General features: G+C 47.4%; 1 protein-coding gene across 1 annotated transcript in view; it reads right to left on the minus strand.

The window, feature by feature from the left end:
* LOC111979892 (beta-galactoside alpha-2,6-sialyltransferase 2) overlaps window positions 1-17,033 on the minus strand; it is a 100,678-nt gene that overhangs the window by 34,280 nt on the left and 49,365 nt on the right. The window contains exon 2 of the mRNA XM_024010568.2: window positions 1,337-2,460. Coding sequence (XP_023866336.1) covers window positions 1,337-2,366 — 1,030 coding nt within the window. The 5' untranslated portion in view covers window positions 2,367-2,460. The remainder of the gene's footprint in view (window positions 1-1,336; window positions 2,461-17,033) is intronic.

The following is a 17,033-nucleotide window of genomic DNA, read 5'->3' on the forward strand; positions in this document are numbered from 1 at the left end:
GACGATAGGCTTGCCATTGTTGAATGTTTCCATTAAGCTCTTCATGAAAAATGTCCTGTCCTTGGATGCATGCATAGTATCAGAGAGGAAAAGGCAACGCGAGAGGTTACACTCTCGCCAAAATCTGTCCAAAATAAGTCCAATGCGTTTCTATGGGCTTATTTTGGGCCTTCCCGCCTTGCGACGACTCCCATTGTAATGGCGGAAACATAAGCATCTCGTCATTATATACAGATCTCTGATAGTATTTTCTGTTGGTCATGTCATTTTACTTTTTGAAAAAAAAGAATACAGTTTGTTGACTGGTTAATGAGGGTCAGTTAGTTGGCAGCAAAATTTACCGAAATGTGCATCCCTAATCTACATGGGTGATGTGAACTAACTTGATTTGTTACCAGAAGGGTTGCTTTTTTCCTTCAAAGTGAGCCATCTGTCCCTGAGTTCACACTTTCCCCATGCACCATAGAGCCTCCAACACAGAGAACAGAACACACAAACACACACAGATAACGCAATGCAGTAGGCCAAAGTATTCCAAAAGTCTATAGAGGATCTCCAAACTAACTCATCAAGACCCTTCTGGAGATCTGATTGGCTTTGAATTACTTATGCCAAAGCCCTTTCAGCCAATCACAGAGACTGTTACTACAGGGTGACAGATGTCTGCTACTCAGTGTGTGAGAGACAGTATAGAGCCCAAGCCAAAATGTCTCTCTCTGCTACAATAAACTAATACTATGCTAGAGGCGAATGGGGAAGTCGATAAAGTCACATGACAATTTGACTTTCCAATCAATGCTATGGATGCCACGGCGTAAAGAGCCATCATTCTCCCCTCACACAGACAGACTGCCATAGAGACAGGGTTGTCACAGAGAAAGCTGATCAGGATCAATGCTGTGGATGTCACGGGGTAAAGAGCCATCATTCTCCCCTCACACAGACAGACTGCCATAGAGACAGGGTTGTCACAGAGAAAGCTGATCAGGATCAATTATGTATTTCACACTCAGACACACAGTCACAACACAGTTACAACACAGTCACAACACAGTCACAACACATAGGGTATTATTCATTAGGGTATTATTTAAAAACATTTTATTTAACCTTTATTTAACTATTGCCTAAAGGGTAAACAAAGGTGTTGTTTTTTAATCTACTGTACCGATAAATGTTTCCCAGTTCTCTTTAATCCCTTAATCCCATTTAATCTGCATCCCTCCATAACCCTGCCTTCAATCTCTTTCCCTCCCTTCTCTCTCCCCCTCCTCTGCTCCCCTCTACCTCTTTTCCCTCCCCTCCCTGACCCCTCTACCCTCTACCCTCCACTCACCGATCTCCTTCCCCAGGCCTGAGTGCAAAATAGCCCCAGCAGAGGTCACCACAGCACAGCTCCTAAAGCCTCTCTGGCCCCCTTGTCTGTAGAGCTTCTCCAGGTCCAGGCGCGGTACCAGCCGGGCCCAGCCCAGTGAAGAGAAAGGCTGCTCGGACCCGTCCAGCGTCCTCAGCCGGGCCTGGTCCTTCAGCTCACACAGTAGTTCCCTGGAGCTCTGAGCAGCCCGCCGGCCTCCTTTATAGGTTACGTGGTGCTTGTTGGCACTCAGGTAGTCCCGCTTGGCGTGCTGCAGTCGCGGGGACAGCATCCCAGAGGACACTTTTCCCCGCCAGAGTCGCTGCACCAGCGAGGCAGACTTGGKGTAGTAGTCCTCCTCTAAATCATCCTCTTCTTTTCCTCGCCTCTCCCCCCCATGATCCCCCACCATGGTCCTCTTGTGGCTGTTGTTCGTCTCTACCCCCTCCTCATCCTCTTCATCCTCACGTGAGGACCGGCGTGTGGTTCGGTTGGGCCCCCGGCCAGCGTTGGAGGCGGTCCATGCAGGTCTCTCACTGTTTCGAGTCACCGTCTGGTCGGAGTGGGAACCCACGTTCTCCGTGCGTGAGGAGGACCAGGCAGCCAGGGTCTGGGCGTCCAGGTAGTCCTGCTGCTGGCGGCTGCCCCCCTCCATCTCTTGGCTGGTCCCGTAGCTCAGCTCCAGGCCAGGCTCAGGGGTGGTGGAGGAGGAGCTAGGCTCTGAGTCTGGGTAATGGTTAGGGTCTGGGTCGGGATAGGCTGTGGTAAAGGTGATGTAGGTGGGTTCGGGCTGGGAGCCCCTGATGGAGTGGTGCTGCTGGTGGGAGGCGCCTTGGATGGAGGCCAGGCGCCGTGTGTCGGGGTGCTGGGAGAGCGAGGAGCTGGCGGAGGTCAGGGGCTCGTTGTACACGGGGGTATCCAGGAAGTAGGAGAGCAGAGCCAGGAAGAGGAGGGCCCACGCCAACATGCCCACGAACAGCAGCCTCCGCCACTGACGCATACTGGACTTCATCTCCTTACAATCTCTCACACACCTATACGCACACCAGGCCAGCTCCAATCAGCAGTCAGAAGCCGGGACACAGCAGAAAGGACAGCCGGAGGGCCTGCAGAGGTGAGAGGTCAAAGGTGACAGTTAGTCTTCACCTTAAGTGGACCTGAATGTTTTGACTTTGATTAAAATAAATCCCCAGTCTTTTCAGATGTTTTGGTATTGGTGTGTGTGTGTGTATGTATCTTATTGTCTTTTCCTAGACTTACCTCACCTGGTGCCCCTATACCATCTGGTGCCCCTATATATAATTCTGGCCTCTCAAACTAATCTGGTAATATCTGAAACTTGGCTAAAGAAGACTTTGCCGGATACTGATGTGTCTCTGGCTGGTTATAGATCTGACAGAGCTGGCAGAGGTGAAGGTGTCGTCAGATTTACAAAAGACAACTTACATTTTCAACATGTGCTCTTCGCCAATTGTCTGACTTGGTATCTAACTTGGTGAATCTGAATGATTCATTTTGAGTGATATTAATCTGGATTAGTTCATGTCAGTTTCTGATATGCTGATATCTTTCAGCCTCAGTTGATAACTGAACCAATCCGCCTCAACTTTAAACACCCTGAAAAATCTACTATTTTACAGTGCCTTGCAAAAGTATTGATCGCCCTTGGAGTGTTTCCTATTTTGTTAAGAAATACGTGCACACGTTGTCAACGGGTGTATAGAGGCGAAGTCAGGTGCAGGAGAGTAGAGTGATGTAAACAGGCGCACTTTTATTTTAGTTCCAAAAACGAGAGCACTACAATCAAATGCGCTCAAAACACGGAACATACAAAAATAAAGCGTGTAGAAAACACCACAATAACATGAAACAATTACACACAAAACATGATGGGAAACAGAGGGTTAAATACAAGTAGATTGATTGGGGAAATGAAAACCAGGTGTATATGGAAACAAGACAAGACAAATGGATATATGAAAAATGGAGCGGCGATGGCTAGATCGCCGAACGCCGCCCGTACAAGGAGAGGAGCCGACTTCGGCGGAAGTCGTGACAGTACCCCCCCTTGACGCGCGGCTCCAGCGGTGTGCCGACACCGGCCTCGAGGACGACCCGGAGGACGAGGCACAGGGCAATCCGGCCGGCGACTGTGAAACTCCCGTAGCAGTTCAGGATTCAAAACATCTGCAACCGGAACTCAGCACCTCTCCTCCGGCCCGTACCCCTCCCACTCCACGAGGTACTGAAGGCCCCCCACCCGACGCCTCGAATCCAGGATGGAATGAACGATGTACGCCGGGGCCCCCTCGATGTCCAAAGGGGGTGGAGGGACCTCCCGCACCTCAAATTCCTGGAGCGGATCAGCCACCACCGGCCTGAGGATAGACAAATGGAACGAGTTGTTAATACGATAATCAGAGGGAAGCTGTAATCTGTAATATACCTCGTTCACCCTCCTCAGGACATTAAATGGCCCCACAAACCGCGGACCCAGCTTCTGGCAGGGCAGGCGGAGGGGCAGGTTACGTGTCGAGAGCCAGACCCGGTCGTCTCACTGCGGTGACTGGTGATGGACACGGGCGGCCTCCCATGTCTCCTCCGCGCGCCTGAACCAGTCGTCCACCGCAGGAGTCTCGGTCTGACCCTGATGCCACGGTGCCAGAACCGGCTGGTACCCCAATACACACTGAAAGGGGGAGAGGTTAGTGGAGGAGTGGCGAAGCGAGTTCTGTGCCATCTCGGCCCAGGGCACGAACGCTGCCCACTCCCCCGGCCGGTCCTGGCAATAGGACCGCAGAAACCTACCCACATCCTGGTTCACTCTCTCCACCTGCCCATTACTCTCGGGGTAAAAACTTGAGGTAAGGCTGATCGAGACCCCCAGACGTTCCATGAACGCCTTCCAAACTCTCGACGTGAACTGGGGACCCTGATCCAACACTCTATCCTCAGGCACCCCATAGCGCCGGAAGACGTGTGTAAACAGGGCCTCTATAGTCTGTAGGGCCATAGGTAGACCAGGCAGAGGGAGGAGACGACAGGACTTAGAAAAACGATCCACAACGACCAGGATCGTGGTATTTCCCTGTGAAGGAGGAAGATCAGTTAGAAAATCCACTGACAAATGTGACCACGGTCATTATGGAACGGGTAAGGGATGTAACTTACCTTTGGGCAGGTGTCTCGGAGCCTTACACTGGGCACATACCGAAGCAGGAGGAAACATAAACCCCCACGTCCTTACCAAAGTGGGCCACCAGTACTTCCCAGTCAGACAGTGCACCGTCCGACCGATCCCCGGATGACCAGAGGAGGGAGACGTGTGGGCCCAAGAGATCAACTGGTCACGGACAGCAGACGGAACGTACATACACCCAACGGGACACTGGAGGGGAGCGGGCTCTGTACACAACGCCTGCTCAATGTCCCACACGACCGGCGCTACCAGGCAGGAGGCCGGGAGTATGGGAGTCTGATCCATGGGCCGCTCCTCTGCGTCACACAGCCGGGACAGTGCGCCTGCCTTCTTATTTTGGGAACCTGGTCTGTAGGATAGGGTAAACACAAAATGGGTAAAGAACATGGCCCACCTTGCCTGACGAGGATTCAGTCTCCTCGCTGCCCGGATTTACTCCAGGTTGCGGTGGTCAGTCCAGATGAGGAAAGGGTGTTTAGCACTCTCAAGCCAATGTCTCCACGCTTTCAACGCTTTAACAACAGCCAATAACTCCCGGTCCCCCACATCATAGTTACGCTCCGCTGAGCTGAGCTTCTTCGAGAAGAAAGAACAGGGGCGGTGTTTCGGTGGCATGCCCGAGCGCTGTGAGAGCACGGCTCCTATCCCAGCCTCGGACGAGTCAACCTCCACTATGAATGCCAAAGAGGGATCCGGATGGGCCAGCACCGGAGCCGAAGTAAACAGAGCTCTTAGCTAGCCAAAAGCCCTGTCCGTCTCAGCCGACCACTGCAACCTTACAGGACCCCCCTTCAGCAGTGAGGTAATGGGCGCAGCAACCTGGCCAAAATCTCGGATAAGTCTCCGGTAGTAATTGGCAAACCCTAAAAATCGCTGCACCTCCTTTACCGTGGTGGGAGTCGGCCAATTACGCACGGCTGCAATGCGGTCACTCTCCATCTCCACCCCTGATGTGGAAATGCGATACCCTATAGACGGCCTGCTGAAAGAATAGGCATTTCTCAGCCTTGACGTACAGGTCATGCTCCAACAGTCATCCAAGTACCTTGCGCACCAAGGACACATGCTCGGCGTGTGTAGCGGAGTAAATCAGAATGTCATCGATATACACCACTACACCCTGCCCGTGCAGGTCCCTGAAAATCCGTCTACAAAGGATTGGAAAACTGATGGAGCATTCATAAACCCGTACAGCATGACGAGGTACTCATAATGCCCTGTGGTGGTACTGAACGCTGTCTTCCACCCGTCTCCCTCCCGGATACGCACCAGGTTATACGCACTCCTGAGATCCAGTTCCGTGAAGAAGCGCACCCCATGCATTGACTCAATCGCCGTGGCGATAAGAGGTAGCGGGTAACTGTACCTCAACGTGATTTGATTGAGACCMCTATAGTCAATGCACGGGTGTAAACCTCCATCTTTCTTCTTCACAAAAAAGAAACTTGAGGAGGCAGGTGAAGTAGAGGGCCGAATGTACCCCTGATGCAGGGATTCAGAGACATATGTATCCATAGCCACCGTCTCCGTTTGCGACAGGGGATACACTTGACTCCTGGGAAGCGCAGCGTCTGCCAGGAGATTTATCGCACAATCCCCCCGWCGATGGGGTGGTAATTGYGTCGCCTTCWTTTTACWGAAGGCGAMAGCCAAATCGGCATATTCAGYMGGAATGRGCACGGTGGAYACCTGGTCTGGACTCRCCACCATAGTAGCACCAACGGAAACCCCTAAACACCTCCCTGAGCACTCTCGCGACCACCCCGTGAGAGCCCTCTGTTGCCAGGAAATAGTGGGGTTATGCAGAGCCAACCAGGGAAGGCCTAGTACCACAGGAAACGCAGGAGAGTCAATGAGGAAGAGACTGATTCTCTCCTCATGATCCCCCTGCATAACCATGGCCAAGGAGATGGTGGCCCTGTCTCTTATACACATCTAGATGTGTATAAGAGACAGGCCTAGTACCACAGGAAACGCAGGAGAGTCAATGAGGAAGAGACTGATTCTCTCCTCATGATCCCCCTGCATAACCATGGCCAAGGAGATGGTGGCCTCCCTGATTAGCCCGGACCCTAATGGTCGACTATCTAGAGCGTGTATCGGGAAGGGTTTAACTATAGGAAAAATGGGGATCCCTAACCTAATGGCTAATGCTCTGTCGATAAAATTCCCAACTGCGCCTGAATCGACGAGCGCCTTATGCTGGAATGTGGGGAAAACTCAGGGACACAAACAGGCACAAACAGTTGATCAACAGAGGACTCTGGATGAGTGTGGTGCAAACTCACCTGGGGTGACGCCAGAATGCCCTGCCTGTTGCCTCAACTCCCAGAGGAACCAACACGGCACCGACCAGCAGTGTGTCCTCTGTGGCCACAAATAGCGCACGTGATCGCTCCTCCTCCAGTCTCCCTATGAGCAGCCCCTCCTAACTCCATGGGCACCGGAGCGGGGGTGCTGGACGATGGAACCGACAGAGCCCCCTCTGGACGTCCGCGGGTGACCAGCAGGTTATCCAACCGGATGGACAAATCCACCAGTTGGTCAAAGGAAATGGTGGCATCCCTGCAGGCCAGCTCACGTCGGACGTCCTCTCGTATGCTGCATCGATAGTGGTCGATGAGGGCTCTGTCGTTCCAACCTGCTCCGGCGGCCAAGGTCCGGAATTCCAGGGCGAAGTCCTGGAAGACTTTCCCCCGCCGCTCTGCCATCAGGTGGATGGTCGAAGACGGCCCGGAAGCGACGGGCGAACTCCTCGAAGTGGTCTGGCGCCGTGTCTCCTTCTCTCCACACAGCGTTTGCCCACTCCAGCGCTCTTCCTGTGAGGCGGGAGATGAGAGCGGCCACTCTCTCCCCTCCCGAGGGAGCTGGGTGCACAGTGGCCAGGTAGAGGTCCAGTTGTAACGAGAATCCCTGGCACTGTGCTGCCGTTCCATCATACTCCCTGGGAAGGGAGAGACGTATCCCACTGGAATTCTCTCCGGATGGAACGGGTGGAGACAACCCCGGTTGTGCTGGTCGAGGCACTGGAGAGACTTCCTGTCTCTCCCAGCGGTCCATGGTCTGGACAACGCAATCCATCATGGCACCAAGATGATGTAACATGGCCAAATGTTCCTGGACGCGCTCCTCGACTCCTCTAAAAAGGGGTACCTGCTCCTGCTGACTCCATTCGAGGTGTGTAATTCTGTCAATGGGTGTATAGAGGCGAAGTCAGGTGCAGGAGAGTAGAGTAATGTAAACAGGCATACTTTTATTTTAGTTCCAAAAATGAGAGCACTACAATCAAATGCGCTCAAAACAAGGAACATACAAAAATAAAGCGCGTAAAAAACACCACAATAAGATGAAACAATTACACACAAAACATGATGGGAAACAGAGAAGGATGATTGGGGAGATGAAAAACAGGTGTGTATAGAAACAAGACAAGACAAATGGATATATGAAAAATGGAGCGGCGATGGCTAGAAAGCCGGTGACGTCGATCGGCGAACGCCGCCCGAACAAGGAGAGGAGCCAACTTCGGCGGAAGTCGTGACACACATATTCACCCCCTTTGCTATGAAGCCCCTAAATAAGATCTGGTGCAATCAATTACCTTCAGAAGTCAAATAATTGTGTGCATTCTAAGTGTCACATGACCTGTCACATGATCTCAGTATATTTACACACCTGTTCTGAAAGGCCCCAGAGTCTGCAACACCACTAAGCAAGGAGCACCACCAAGCAAGCGGCACCATGAAGACCAAGGAGTGTGGTGCCAGGACAACAACCTCTCCGACAATGTGATCAAGACAAAGGAGATGATTGTGGACTACAGGGAAAGGAGGGCCAAGCAAACCCCCATTCACATCGACAAGGCTGTAGTGGAGCAGGTCGAGAGCTCCAAGTTTCTTGGTGTCCACATCACCAACAAACTATCATGTTCCAAACACACCTACGACAGACAGTCGTGAAAAGGGCACTACAACGCCTATTCCCCCTCAAGAGACTGAAAAGCTTTGGCATGGGTCCTTATTAGAGGTCGACCGATTATGATTTTTCAACGCCGATACCGTTACCGATTATTGGAGGACCAAAAAAGCTGATACCGATTAATCGGTCGATTTCTTTTATTTATTTGTAATAATGACAATTACATCAATACTGAATGAACACTTATTTTAACTTAATATAATACATCAATAAAATCAATTTGATGTTGATAGGCTTGAAGCACAGCGAAGAGCTTCTGGCAAAACGGAACCGTTCCGTATTTTATCTAACGGGTGGCATCCATAAGTCTAAATATTCCTGTTACATTGCACAACCTTCAATGTTATGTCATAATTAAGTAAAATTCTGGCAAATTAGGCGGCCCAAACTGTTGCATATACACTGACTCTGCGTGCAATGAACGCAAGCGAAGTGACACAATTTCACCTGGTTAATATTGCCTGCTAACCTGGATTTCTTTTAGCTAAATATGCAGGTTTAAAAAATATATACTTCTGTGTATTGATTTTAAGAAAGGCATTGATGTTTATGGTTAGGTACACATTGGAGCAACTATACGCACCGCATCGATTATATGCAACGCAGGACACGCTAGATAAACTAGTAATATCATCAACCATGTGTAGTTAACTAGTGATTATGATTGATTGATTGATTGTTTTTTATAAGATACGTTTAATGCTAGCTAGCAACTTACCTTGGCTTCTACTGCATTCGCGTAACAGGCAGGCTCCTCGTGGAGTGCAATGTAATCAGGTGGTTAGAGCGTTGGACTAGTTAACTGTAAGGTTGCAAGATTGAATCCCCCGAGCTGACAAGGTAAATATTTTCGTTCTGCCCCTGAACGAGGCAGTTAACCCACCGTTCCTAGGCTGTCATTGAAAATAAGAATGTGTTCTTAACTGACTTGCCTAGTTAAATAAAGATTAAATAAGGTGTAAAAAATAATAATATATATCTATATATATATATAAATCGGCCAAATCGGTGTCCAAAAATACCGATTTCCGATTGTTATAAAAACTTGAAACCGGCCCTAATTAAATCGGCCATTCCGATTAATCGGTCGACCTCTAGTCCTTATATCTTCAAAAAGTTCTACAGCTGCACCATCTAGAGCATCCTGACTGGTTGCATCACTGCCTGTTATGGCAAATTCTCAGCATCCGCCAGCAAGGCGTTACAGAGGGTAGTGCGTGCGGCCCAGTACATCACTGGGGCCAAACTTCCTACCATCCAGAACCTCTATACCAGGCGATGTCAGAAGAAGGCCCTAAAAATTGCCAAAGACTCCAGCCACCCTAGTCAAAGACTGTTCTCTCTGCTACTGCACGGCAAGCGGTACCGGAGTGCCAAGTCTAGGTCCAAAATGCTTCGTAACAGCTTCTACCCCCAAGCCATAAGACTACTGAACAGTACTATTTGCATTGACCCCCTTTTTGTTACACTGCTGCTGCTACTCGCTGTTTATTATCTATGCAAAGTCACTTTAGTTTATTTAGTAAATATTTTCTTAACTCTTATTTTTCTTAAAACTGCATAGTTGGTTAAGGGCTTTTAAGTAAGCATTTAACGGTAAGCGCTACACCTGTTGTAGTCAGCGCATGTGACAAATAACATTTGATTTGAAAATCTAAATCAATATTCTTCTTGAACTGTGTATCTGAGAATTGTGGGAATCCAGCTGACTTCTGGAAGGTAGTCAAATCTCTGAAACAAAACCCCACCCCCTCATTACTCCAGCAGGTTATGAAAGCCTCTGGTCCCATAACAGATAAGACAAACATTTGTGGTGCTTTTAACAAGCACTGTGCCTCAACGGGCTACCTATTTGATAAAATAGTTTACGAAAACTGATTCCAGCAGAGGGAGTCCTTTACTCACCTCAAGCCAGGTTGCAGAGAACAATACATTCCCTGATACACATGACTCATTTTCATTTCAACCCTTTGATACGAAGTGCCTTCCTGAAGATCGATGTAACAAAAATATCCACCTGGGGCTGACTCACTTGATCCCCTTTTCCTACACCTTTTTGCCCCACTTATTGCAGGATCATTAACTTGCAATTGTTATTGGGGTTCTCTCTAAAATCTGGAAAACGGCACAAGTCTTACGCAAATGGCACACCCTTACACAAAGGAAGAGATCCTTCTGACTTAGATAACTATCGTCCAATTTCCAAGCTAGCTACTGTATCTTGCCTTGCCAAAGTTCCTGGGCAAATCTCAACTTAGAACTTTAATTTCTCATTCAATTCTTAATGAGCACCAGTCTGGTGTTAGACCTGGACACAGCACTGTTTCAGCAGCTACACTTGTCTTAGATTAGGTGTTATATTGTTTAGACCATACAAATCCTTGTGCTGCCTCATTTACTGACCTGTCGAAGGCATTTGATACGGTTGACCACTTCTTACTTGTTCAAATGTCTGAAATAGGCCTAGATCAGGCATCTTGCAATTGGTTCAATAACGATCTAACGGACAGTACACAATGTGTGCTTACTGACGGTATAACATTTCTTTCCCTCAATATTACGTAGGGGCCCCGTCCTCTTCACTATGTATACTGAATAATCATGTGACCCCTCAGTACAGCAGGCCATTCATGACCTTCAGCATGGTTTTGAATGAATTAAAACAAGTGTATGTTGTTCACTAGGTCTCATAATATTGACCCTGAGGACATGCATATTGGCACATCGAAGGAAGCCCAAATTGAGCAAGTTCCCCATTTTAAGTAATTGCGTATGTGGACTGAGGATAAATTGTCTATTAAAACAAACATTGAAAAACGGACAAAAAAGTTGACAATTAAGATTGGTTTCTTTTATAGAAATAAATACTGCTTCACTTCGGAAAGTAGAAGGAAGATTGTTCAAGCAACGCTTCTCCCAGTACTTATGGTGATTAGGGTTGCAAAGGGTCGGAAACTTTACGGGTACATTTCTGGAAAGTTAAGCCCTGGAATTTGGGGAATGTTGCTTAAATTAACCAAAAAAGTTAGCTTATAACAGTGAACCTTTTTTGTGGACACACATAAGGCAATTCTAGGTCTTGTGGCATATTTTGGTTACACTATCCCCAATTCAATGGAATTGAAACCCTCTGCATGCACAGTGCATTCTTCCATCACAGCTGATTCTCAAGATCTTGCACACTAATGAGATGCTATTGACCCCACACTACTACACTGTCTGAGCCAAGGACTACATGCTTTCTGGTAAGTTTTGATTACAATACTGGGTGTGGTGAATATATTTTATATGACATACATGATTTTTGTTAACTAGTAAATAGCAGCCTACAGCAAAGTGTGTTTAAATAATTTCTAACTTGTTAACAATTTCTGCTAGTTAGTTTTTGCTACCATCTGGGTTTTAGCTTGCTTGAGCCTGCTAACTGAGGAGTGTTAATTCACCTGTTTCCATACATGTTTCATTTTAAAACATTTATCTTACAACGGAGTTGTTTAATCTAACTGCTTAACTATTTATCTGTACATGGAATTGTATTTGTTGTTTTTTTACAAAAAAAATTTGTGGAGACATTTCACTGCAACTAATGTAGAAGGAAAAGCTGTGTTCATTTGCAAATACTGTGCCAAATCATATGTGAAGAATGCAACAAAGATGCAGAATCATCTGGCCAAGAGCATAAAGTTCCCTCAGCGCTCACAACAAGCAACCTCTGACAAAAGTCCCTCTACTTCTATTCGAGGTGAAAATGACACCTTATCGATAGCAACAGCTCATGGTCCTCCTGGAATCAGAAGTCTTTTTTGACTCAATGGAGGAACGTAGTCAGACAAATGCTGATGAATGCCTTGCTCGAGCTGTGTATGCAACTGGTTCACCTCTGATGCTCACAGGCAATGTGTATTGGAAGAGATTTCTGAATGTCCTTCGCCCAGCATACACCCATCCAACCAGACATGCTTTATCTACTCATTTGCTTGATGCAGAGTTCAACATAGTTCAAGTGAAGGTCAAGCAAATCATAGAGAAAGCAGACTGTATTGCAATCATCTCTGATGGGTGGTCGAATGTTCATGGGCAAGGAATAATTAACTACATCATCTCCACCCCTCAACCAGTATTCTACAAGAGCACAGACACAAGGGACAACAGACACACCGGTCTCTACATTGCAGAGGAGCTGAAGGCAGTTACCAACGACCTTGGACCACAGAAGGTATTTGCACTGGTGACAGGCAATGCTGCGAACATGAAGGCTGCTTGGTCTAAAGTGGAGAAGTACTACCCTCACATCACACCCATTGGCTGTGCTGCTCATGCATTGAATCTGCACCTCAAGGACATCATGGCACTGAAAACAATGGATACACTCTACAAGAAAGCCAAGGAAATGGTTAGGTATGTCTGATATTCAGACTCTGCTTGCAGATGTAAGAGAAGAAATCCATACTGCCCTGCCCACTTCACTGTTGCTCCAAGCAGAGGAAACTGCAGTTCTGAAATACATCAAAAAGTGTGAAGACTTCTGCCTGATGCCCACACATGCCGCAGCGTACATGTTGGAACCTAAGTATGCTGGCAAGAGCATTCCTGTCTGGTGCAGAGATCAACAAGGCCTATGGTGTCATCACTACCGTGTCTCACCACCTTGGCCTGGATGAGGGCAAGGTTCTTGGCAGTCTGGCGAAGTACACTTCCAAGCAAGGACTTTGAGATGGAGATGCAATATGGCACTCGTGCCAACATATTTCATCAGCTACCTGGTGGAAGGGACTTTGTGAATCTGAGGCTCTTTCCCCTGTGGCCTGCATCATCCTCCAAATCCCACCAACATCAGCCGCCTCAGAGCACAACTGGTCCTTGTTTGGGAACACACACTCCAAAGCACGCAACAGGCTGACCAATACAAGGGTTGAAAAATTGGTGGCCATCTGGGCAAATTTGAGGCTTTTTGAGCATGAAAATGAGCCATCCTCAACAAGGTTGGAAAGTGACAGTGAAGATGAGGCCTCAGACACTGGTGTTCAAGAGGTGGACATTGAGGAAGTCCAGGGAGAAGACATGGAAGCCTGAGAGGAAGACAACCAAAGCTTTAGTTTCTAGACTATCATTTTACAGATGTATGTTGAAAACGTTTTTGGGAGATGCGATGGATCATTGGGGATCATTCAATARTCCCTTTCTTTTGTTGTTCAGTGAAATCATCCCATGTGAAGAGTCAACTCATTTAATTAAAGTTCGTAACTAAATAGTTTTTTTAAATTTCTATTGGAAGGATTTAATCATTTGCAATTATGTCTACTTATAAGGTAAAATAGGTATGTTTCTGTCTCCATATGATATGGTAAATATATCCAATGCAAAAAACATCTACATGTAAATGGTATTAATATTAATTCCCTGATATTCCTGTTAATTCCCATATATTCCCATTAATTCCCGCAGAAAGTTTCCACCTCTGAATATTCCCCAAAATGTGCAACCCTAATGGGGATATAATCTACAAAAATTCAGCAGCCTCTGTTTGAAACCCTTAGATTCAGTCTATCATTCAGCACAGCGTTTTATCACTGGGGAACATTTTCACTTCATTTTGAGATGGTTCTGTTGGCTGGGAGTCTGACTACCAAAAGGGCCCATCATTGGTTACTTTTTGTATATAAAGTGGTTCTTCAGAGACTCCCCCACTACCTCAGCTCACGTACTAAGTGGAGATCCAGCCATTTTCACACCCGCTCTCTGAACTGGCTGCTTCTGGAGGTCCATATGTCTCCACCAAAGTTTTTCGTTTTTATGCCCCAGCTCATGGAATAGCCTTCAGGCTGCCTTGAAATTAGACTCGCTTCTCTCCATTGGACAGGACAGTTTAGATTGAGTTTGAAGGAGGTGATATGTGAGAGTTGTTTGTTTTGATTAATCTTGTTGTATTTATGGTATGTTCACAGGGCTCCCTAGCAAATGAAACCCTGGCCTCAATGGTGACCCACCCTGTATAAATAAAACATTTCCTAAAAATGTAAATAAATGTATTACAGTCCATGTATCTTCCAGAATAAAACGGGGCACTGGGAAATAAAAGGTACTAATTAGCGAGGAGACATCACACATGAGAGTTTGTGTTAGTTTGTTACCAATAACTATTTACAGTGAAAAACATTACAGTTCGGTGAAAAGGTTAAGCTGTTAGGGTTAGCAGAAGTTAGAAAGGGGAATCTTTGCTTTAGGAAATGTACAAAACTTAGTAGCCAGTGACAGTCATAGTAGATCAACCATCTATAAAGGTTAGTCACTAGTGTCACGCCCTGACCTTAGAGATCCTTTTTATGTCTCTATTTTGGTTTGGTCAGGGCGTGAGTTGGGATGGGTATTCTATGTTCTATGTTGTGTATTTCTTTGTGTTTGGCCGGGTGTGGTTCTCAGTCAGAGGCAGCTGTCTATCGCTGTCTCTGATTGAGAACCATACTTAGGTAGCTCTTTTTTCCACCTGTCTTTGTGGGAAGTTGACTTTGTTTAGGGCACTTTGCCTTTGAGCTTCACGGTTTGTTTTTGTAGTTTTTATTGTTTTGTTTGGCGTAAATAAAGAAAATGTATGCTCACCACGCTGCACTCCTTTCAACAGCCGTGACAACTAGGGACTTTCATTCATAACCGTTGCTTAAATTTTAACTAAATATTAATATACACTGCTCAAAAAAATAAAGGGAACACTTAAACAACACAATGTAACTCCAAGTCAATCACACTTCTATGAAATCAAACTGTCCACTTAGGAAGCAACACTGATTGACAATAAATTTCACATGCTGTTGTGCAAATGGAATAGACAAAAGGTGGAAATTATAGGCAATTAGCAAGATACCCCAAAAAAGGAGTGATTCTGCAGGTGGTGACCACAGACAACTTCTCATTCCTATGCTTCCTGGCTGATGTTTTGGTCACTTTTGAATGCTGGCGGTGCTCTCACTCTAGTGGTAGCATGAGACGAGACGGAGTCTACAACCCACACAAGTGGCTCAGGTAGTGCAGTTCATCCAGGATGGCACATCAATGCGAGCTGTGGCAAAAAGGTTTGCTGTGTCTGTCAGCGTAGTGTCCAGAGCATGGAGGCGCTACCAGGAGACAGGCCAGTACATCAGGAGACGTGGAGGAGGCCGTAGGAGGGCAACAACCCAGCAGCAGGACCGCTACCTCCGCCTTTGTGCAAGGAGGTGCACTGCCAGAGCCCTGCAAAATGACCTCCAGCAGACCACAAATGTGCATGTGTCTGCTCAAACGGTCAGAAACAGACACACCCACACACCCTGAGGCTGCATTCATCGTAGCTGGGGATTTTAACAAGGCTAATCTAAAAAAAAACTCCCTAAATTCTATCAGCATATCGATTTGTGCTACCAGGGCTGGGAAAACCCTGAATCATTGTTATACTAATTTCCGCGACGCATATAAGGCCCTCCCCCGCCCCCCTTTTGGAAAAGCTGACCACGACTCCATTTTGTTGATTCCAGCCTACAAACAGAAACTAAAACAACAAGCTCCCGCGCTCAGGTCTGTTCAACGCTGGTCCGACCAATCTGAATCCACGCTTCAAGACTGCTTCGATCACGCGGATTGGAATATGTTCGCATTGCGTCCAACAACAATATTGACGAATATGCTGATTCGGTGAGCGAGTTCATTAGGAGTGCATTGACGATGTCGTCCCAGCAACGATTAAAACATTCCCAACCAGAAACCGTGGATTGACGGCAGCATTCGCTGGAAACTGAAAGCACGAACCACTGCTTTTAACCGGGCAAGGTGACCGGAAGCATGACCGAATCAAAACAGTGTAGCTATTCTCTCCGCAAGGCAATCAAACAGGCTAAGTCCCAGTACAGAGACAAAATCGAGTCGCAATTCAACAGCTCAGACACAAGAGGTATGTGGCAGGGTCTACAGTCAATCACGGATTACAAAAAGAAAACCAGCCCCGTCGCGGACCAGGATGTCTTGCTCCCAGACAGGCTAAACAACTTTTTTGCCCGCTTGTGAGGACAATACAGTGCCACTGACACGCCCCCTACCAAAACCTGCGGGCTCTCCTTCACTGCAGCCGAGGTGAGTAAAACATTTAAACGTGTTAACCCTCGCAAGGCTGCAGGCCCAGACGGTCATTCCCAGCCGCGTCCTCAGAGCATGCGCCAGACAAGCTGGCTGGTGTGTTTACGGACTATATTCAATCAATCCTTATCCCGTCTGCTGTTCCCACATGCTTCAAGAGGGCCACCATTGTTCCTGTTCCAAGAAAGCTAAGTAACTGAGCTGAACGACTACCGCCCCGTAGCACTCCTCCGTCATCATGAAGTGCTTTGAGAGACTAGTCAAGGACCAATATCACCTCCACCTACCGGACACCTAGACCCACTCCAATTTGCTTACCGACCCAATAGGTCCCAGACGACGCAATCGCAACCACACTGCACACTGCCCTAACCCATCTGGAACAAGAGGAATACCCATGTG

Source organism: Salvelinus sp. IW2-2015, linkage group LG2 (genome assembly GCF_002910315.2).
Source record: "Salvelinus sp. IW2-2015 linkage group LG2, ASM291031v2, whole genome shotgun sequence".
Classification (NCBI taxonomy): Eukaryota; Metazoa; Chordata; class Actinopteri; order Salmoniformes; family Salmonidae; genus Salvelinus; species Salvelinus sp. IW2-2015.